This window comes from Benincasa hispida, chromosome 7 (assembly GCF_027475165.1).
Source record: "Benincasa hispida cultivar pf3 chromosome 7, pf3_genome.v1.1, whole genome shotgun sequence".
Classification (NCBI taxonomy): domain Eukaryota; kingdom Viridiplantae; phylum Streptophyta; class Magnoliopsida; order Cucurbitales; family Cucurbitaceae; genus Benincasa; species Benincasa hispida.
Window position 1 is genome coordinate 49,877,022 of NC_143484.1, and position 7,560 is coordinate 49,884,581.

Consider the following 7,560-nt stretch of genomic DNA (forward strand, 5'->3'; position numbering starts at 1 on the left):
GTCATGGTTCTAAAACATGAGTTTTCTAGATTCTCATGTTTAGGACATTTCTTGTTACTTTGTTAACCTTTTTTTTTCACACACATATATATATAACGCTCTTCTTTATTTTCAGTTTACAATTAAAATAAATACTATTAGCTATGTATTTAATTTTCTATGCTTATAATGAAATTGTGTTTATTTTTTACAAAGATATTCAAAATTTAAATTGATATTGTATATGTAAAATGTCTTAAATTAATATATATATTTTTGTTGATAAAAATAACAAATAAAATAATAAAACTATACTAATTTTAAAAAAATTCAAATTAATCAAAACAAATATGTTATATAAGTTCAAATTATGTTAAATTAATTATAAATTACTGAATAGTGTAAAGGTACTCTTGGAACATTATATAAATTTAAGATTCTTGGGTAGAAATTCCTATAAAACAAATACAATTATCCAAGTATTCTTAGATATCTTCAAAAATATTCATACAAGGATGCTAGACATATGAAATCCTACACATCTACAATTCTAAAAATTTCGATTATCTACATTCCCAGAAAAACAAACGGCCTCTTAGAATTTTCAAAGCTAAGTCAAGTTTTTAAAACTAAAAAAAGTTTCTCATTCTTAGAAAATTAACTAAAAATTTAAATGTTTACTTAGAAAATGAGTTGAAAATATGATTAAAAAATTGTGAAAAAACAAACACGATTTTAAAAATCCAAATATAGTTATCTAATTAAACATTAGACAATAATATACAAGTGGGCTTTCCTCAGGTTCATAGATACTACAGAGCTAAGACAATCTCTCAAGAACTACATAAAATAAGATTAAACTTTTGAACCTTATCTTTCAAGTCACACTTAGTATTAATCATGGAGCCAACACATTTAAATACAGAAATTTAGATGTATATAATTGTATTCTATTACAAAAATTCAAATATCCACACCGCCACTTGAGCTTCTAAACCCTAGGTGACACAAGTTTGGATTTAAAATAAAACTATGGGCTATTGTTTCTATTGGGAATTGGAAAACATGCGCATGTTTTTCTAACAAACACATTCATTAACATTCTTTCTTATAAAGAAAAACAATGCATATATATAATTGTAATACCTTGAAATCTAGATATTGGGTTAGTTCAAGAACTTAAAATCAAATTGAATGGAAGTGGACAAACAAATTAGATCAACAATAATAATAATAATAATATATGATCACATGGGTCCCAAAATTCAATAATTCTAGATGATTTTCATGTTATGTTGTACGATACATATTTTGTGTTGATCAAAGAATTAAAATTTTGAAATGGATATAAGTAGATGTATATATTAAAGAGCCAAATTAAATAATTTGCAGCTGAAATGTCCATATCAAAAACATGTGTAAAATATAAGAATTTAGAGAGAGGTTATTATTGGAAAAGGGAAACGATTGGAATTTGGAATCCCATTTTATAAATTATATCACCGATTAGATTGCTGTTGGAATAGACATGTAGCTTCCTAAAACGAAGAAAGAAGGAGGAAGGATGGAGTTACAGGAAACATGAAAATGATATATAACTATTTCGAAACCTATGCCTAATTTTGGTCTTCAATTTTAGTTTGGTCCCCATTTAATATGACATTTACCCAACCATTAGAAAATATTTCATTTTTCTTATGCGTCCTCCATCGATGCATCTTATAATTTCATTTTCAATCATGTCTATATCTTCATCTAATGTGTTATTTGACTCTTGATACTATCCCATTGAAATTTCATACCATAATTTCTTCGGGTCAAACCATCCACTCCAAGTTTTTAAAGAATCAACTCTTGTAAAGTATTTACAGATATAACACAATGCAAAAGAATTTACAAATATAGTAAAATTTAGATCTAATACTCATAAGTCTATCAGTGATATGTTATATCGCTAATTGGAGTTTATCAACGATAAAATCTATCAATTAACAAAAAGATTTATTGTATTTGCAATTCTTTTAAAATGTTGATATATACTTAATTATTAATTCTAAAAGTGTTACCTATTGCAATTATCTACTAGTATGATTATTACGATAGTCCCCATTTAATTTATTTAAAAGGTAATAATACATTTTGGGAAGACCGAAATTGTCACGATTAGAATTGATTGTTTCAAATTCATTATAGCTTGTCTTATCCATGTGCTTACTCTTGTATGATGTTGTTAATTGAATGGTCTTAGGCAGATGCAAAATTAGACTTTTTTTTTTCTTCTTCTTTTTTTCCTTTAATGTTTAACTCTCTCTCTCTTTTTTTTTTTTTTTCCTCCTTCCCGAAATAGGCATTTTCTATTGTGTATTCAAAGGGAAGATACCATCGTATATGGTTTTATAAACTTACCACATGTTAACCACGTAGTATTTGATTTATATTTATTATTATTATTTTGATAATATTACATTATATAGATTGATGGAATGGAATTTAGTTTGGGAGGATTTAAATGTTGGACTTATAAAGAAGCTACATTAGTTAGTAGTTAAATCTTAAACAAAAAATATTTAGGTGCATTTCAAGTTACACCTATCTTTATGCAAGTAAATAAATTGTTCAATCATTATTTATCACGTAAAAAATTCTTACTATATTTTTAAAAATATTTTAATTTTTTTTTTTTATATGATTGAAAGTGGAATGCATAGAGATATGTTCATCTTAGATCAAGAATTGAAAAATGAAACAAATGATCGTGATAACTAAAAACTTTAAAATATAAAATAAATAACCAAACTTGATTTATACAAAAATATTGAGAAGGCTATATTAAATTGATTACATAAGCTATTAAAATAAAAATACGTAGAAAGTGAACATAACCACTTTATTTATTTAATTTCCTCACCATATATAAAAGGAATTTAAGAGAGAGATGAGAAGAATAATGTTAAAAGCACAAAAAAATAAAAAATAAAAAATGGTATATTGAATGTCGGGTATGTGTTTAAATTATTATTTTGGGAAATCTCCACTCGCTAAGTAGAAACCAATTCTCAGCCGGAAAAACCCAATCGTCGTTCTCCAACTCAAACTTCCGTTCGTTCCGCCGGGTTTTCTTCAGGTGGAAAATTAAATGCGAGGAAGCACAAATTATAATAATAATAATAATAATAATAATAATAATAAACTTACAAATGAACGAACAAAGACAACAAACTACTCCAAAAAGCGCTTTACAATCCTCAAACTCGGTTTCAAAATCTGCTTCTCCCAAATCTGTTTCCGGTTCCGGCCGGTTCCCGGTTGGACCACCGCCCTAAACGCCTCCGTCGCATTCAACACGTGAATATCCCAACCCGCCCCTTTCAGTTTCAAAATCTTCCCTATCTGTCTCTCCGCTAGCACGTGCGTGTTCCTTTTTATAGCATCAACCGCTTCTTCAAACGCTTCTCTATTAATCCCATTTTTTTGACCCGGCGGATATTTTTTGAAGTAATTATCAAACTCCGGCACTCCTATTGCTTTTCTAATCCCAGTATATGGCGTCGTTTCTGCCGTATCGGGATGGTAAAACTCGGCTAATTCCTCAAACATTCCGAGTTGGAGCATTTCATCGACTCGGATTGATAAATATTCTGACAAAATCGGAAACGAGACGTCTAACCAAAGGAAACAACAACGGTAACGTAAATCGGATGAAATAAGGGATTTAGGAATATGACTATGAGTGAGAAAAACGTCGTCCATTGGATTGAAATGGTTCACGAGCATTGCATGAATGAAGGAATTGGACCCACCTACTAGAATAGGTAGTTTGTTCCTAGAGCATATATCTGAAACGACATTGTCGGCACGGAGTCTGAAATGGAAGGGAGTGAATTCTTCGTGAAGCGAATCCACGTCGCCCAGTAAATGGTGTGGAACGTCATGTCGTTCGTGGAGAGGAATCTTGTTAGTTGTAATGTCGAGACCTTTATAAACCTGCATTTTGTCGCAGTTGATGATTTCAGATTGAAAATGAGAGGCTAGTTGAACGGATAACCCGGATTTGCCGCAACCTGTGGCGCCCATTATCACCAGAATCTTCTCTTTTTCACCGCCGGCAATGGCCTTCACTCGCTGCCATTTTCTCCGGCGAGAAAATGGAAGGTTTAAAAGAGCTGAAGAATAAGAAGAGGAGGAGGTGGAAGAAGAAGAAGAAGGAGGAGGAGGGAGTGTCATAAGATTAAAGGAAGATGTTGAATCAATACGCATTTCTTCTAATTTTTCTCTCTCCCAGTGTTTTTCAACTTTGGTGGGCAACCCTTATTTATTTGAATACTTTTCTGCCCGACCCTTTTTCATTTTTTTTTTAATGGAGATATTTGATAATTATGTTAAATTTAAATTATGTATTTCCTTTTTTTTGTAGTCAAATTTAATTAATCCCCCCTCCTTCGTTTAAATTAATAGTTTTCCATCCGGTTTGGTTTAAATTAGTATCTTGTTTTCCTTTGACTAAAAGAATAAACATCTAGAAAATTATCTTCTATATTAGACTTAGGTATTAATACTAGCTAAACCATAATTAAATGATAGGGATAATAATATATCAATCTAAATTATGCAGAATAAACAATTCGTAACTCAATAGTTTAAAAGAATAGATAAACCAACCTAAGCTTTCAAGTAACAAGAACGATAATAAATAAGTTTAAAAGAAGAGAGATAACACCCGGTTTATACTGGTTCACTCAGTTTGGACTACGCTCAGTTCTTTTCTACCGATGCAGGTTCCACTAAAATAGTCAAGGAGAAGAGTACAAGAGTTTACAATGCTCAAGAATGATTTCTCTCACTTTTCTCTCAAAAGAACTACTCACAAATCACTCTTACAAAACTCACAAAACTCTCAAAAGAGAAAAAAAATGCTCACTGTGAGACAACGCAAAGAAATCAATTCGACAACATATATATATAATTTTAATTCGCTTAAGAAACTCTCGACACATTGCTGGTTTTAAAAACCACTACTAATTTGCATTTTATAAGAAAAATTTTCACGGCCCTGAATTCATTCTTCATCATTACTCACCTCCATGTTGGCCAATGAGAAACTTGCTTAAGAGTTAAGCATAAAACAAAGAAAATGGGCCTTGGTTGGGCTTCATTTTTTTCTTAACAATCTCTCACTTGGAGACCAAACAATCATCATGTCTCCCCTACAACGGTAGTGACTCTTCTCTCTATTCATAAAGAAGTCCAACTGAAGTTGCGCAACTTCAATTTATTGACAGGAACGTATTTGGTTAACATATCTGTTGGATTCTAACTTCCTGGAATCTTTTCAAACATTAGCGCTTCGTCTTCCAAAACTGATCGAATAAAATGATACTTCACCTGTATGTGTTTCGTTCTCGAATGAAACTCTTGATTCTTTGCTAAATGAATAGCACTCTAACTGTCACAATGCAATATCCCTTTTCCTAATTTCAAGCCAAGCTCTTCTAGAAAAGATTGAAGTCATATCATTTCCTTACTTGCCTCAATGATCGCAACATACTCAGTTTCTGTAGTAGAAAGAGCTACTATCTTTTGCAGTCTAGAAATCCAACTAATAGCAGTATTACCTAAAGTAAAAAGATACCCAGTAATACTTTTTCTGCCATCTGTATCACCTGTCATATCTACATTAACATAGCCTTGCAGTTTAATTTGATTCTTAAAATGCAAAGCATAATCAATTGTTCCTCTTAGATATCCGAAAATCCACTTTAAAGCTTCCCAGTGGTGCTTCCATAGATTGTTCATGTATCTGCTAACAACTCCTACTACATGTGAAATGTCTGGTCTTGTGCAAACCACGGCATATATCAGGTTGCCTATAGTTGAAGCATATGGCACACTAGCCATGTGATCTCTTTCCTGCTTAGTAGTGGGTGAGTGCTTCTTAGATAATTTAAAATGACAAGCTAAAGGAGTACTCACATGTTTTGCATTTTCCATGTGAAATTGATTCAACATCTTTTTCACATATTCTTCTTGTGACAATGTCAACGTACCATCTTTTATCTCGATCTTCATTCCCAAGATTTATTTGGCAGCTCCCAAATCTTTCATATCAAATTCTTTAGACAACTCAACTTTTATCTTCATAATTTCTTGTTTGTCTGCACTTGCTATCAACATGTCATCAACATATACAATAAAATAATGTAAGAGTTACCCTGAGATCTTATGTAGTAGCAATGACCTGTCTGACACCTCTGAAATCCACTGTTACTTATAAAGCTATCAAACTTCTTATACAGGTTTGGGAGCCTGTTTGAGACTATACAGGCTTTTCTGAAGTTTGCGAATCCCTGTGGCCGTACCATGTGAACTTCTTCCTCCAAATCACCATGAAGTAATACTGTCTTTACATCCATCTGTTCCAGGAACAGATTCTCTTCTGCCACTATCGATAATACGGTCCTAATAGTAGTTAGTTTAACTACAGGAGAAAATATCTCATTAAAGTCAATACCTTTTTTCTATTGAAAACCTTTGACTACAAGTCTTCCTTTGTATCTTTTGCTACCATTGGGTTCTTGCTTCATTCTGTAAACCCATTTATTCTGCAAAGTTTTCTTTCCTCTTGGTAACTCAGTTAATTGCCATGTATGATTCATCATAAGAGAATCCATTTTGTCTTTCATGGCCAACTCCCACTTGACAGAATCTTCCAGTTGAACCGCTTTATCATAGCATTCAGGTTCACCTCTGTCAGTCAATAATATATAATTTAAAGAAGAAGAATACCTCGGTGGTGGTCTGATAGTCCTACTAGACCTCCTAACTACTATAGGTGGTATTCTCTGAGCTTCATCAGGCTCAACAACTGGTCCATTAGGTACCAAAATTGGTTCCTCAGGTTCTGGAACTGGTTCCTCAGACTCATGTACTTGTTCTTTAGGAGAAACTATACTCTGTTCTTCACTTTCTGTTGATCTAGTCTCAATCCTAGGAAGACTTATATATTGAGTCTTCTCTTTTTTACTGTTATTTGTATCAGATCATCTGTTGTTTTGTGTTTGTACAAAACTTCCTCATTGAAAATCACATTCCTACTTTTGAGTATCTTCCTATTTTAGTCATCCCAAAACTTATACCCCATATCAGCACCACCATATCCAATAAAGTAACATTTCTTGGATTTGGCATCTAACTTACTCTTGTCTGTAGTATCAATGTGAATGTAAGACACAACGAAAAAACTTTAGATGATAAAGGTTTACCTATTTAGCACTCCAGACTTCTTCAGGAAATTTCAAGTCTAAAGATATGGTCGGACTTCTATTGATCAGATAAGTTGTCGTGTTGATTGCTTCTATCCATAATGTCTTAGGCAATTCCTGCATGTAATCTTATGCTTCTAAGACGTTCATTTAGTGTCCTGTTCATTCTTTCAGCCACACCATTCTGCTGTGGTGTCCCTGGAATGGTCTTTACTAGCACAATTCCATTGTTTGCACAGTACTTTTTAAATTCTCCATCAACATATTCACCACCATTGTCTAACCTCAAGTTTTTAACTTCCAAACATGTCTCATTCTCAAC

The 7,560-nt window shown here is 32.3% G+C and overlaps 1 protein-coding gene across 1 annotated transcript; it reads right to left on the reverse strand.

Annotated features, from left to right (window-relative positions):
* Positions 1-2,946: 2,946 nt before the first annotated feature.
* LOC120082126 (adenylate isopentenyltransferase) lies at positions 2,947-4,288 on the reverse strand. The gene has a single exon (XM_039037363.2). The coding sequence runs from the start codon at positions 4,234-4,236 to the stop codon at positions 3,199-3,201; it is 1,038 nt and encodes a 345-aa protein (XP_038893291.1). The 5' UTR covers positions 4,237-4,288; the 3' UTR covers positions 2,947-3,198.
* Positions 4,289-7,560: the final 3,272 nt, after the last annotated feature.

What these genes read in the sequence shown, in the direction of transcription:
- LOC120082126 (XM_039037363.2), bottom strand. Translation starts at nt 4,236, where the DNA reads ATGCGTATTGATTCAACATCTTCCTTTAATCTTATGACACTCCCTCCT.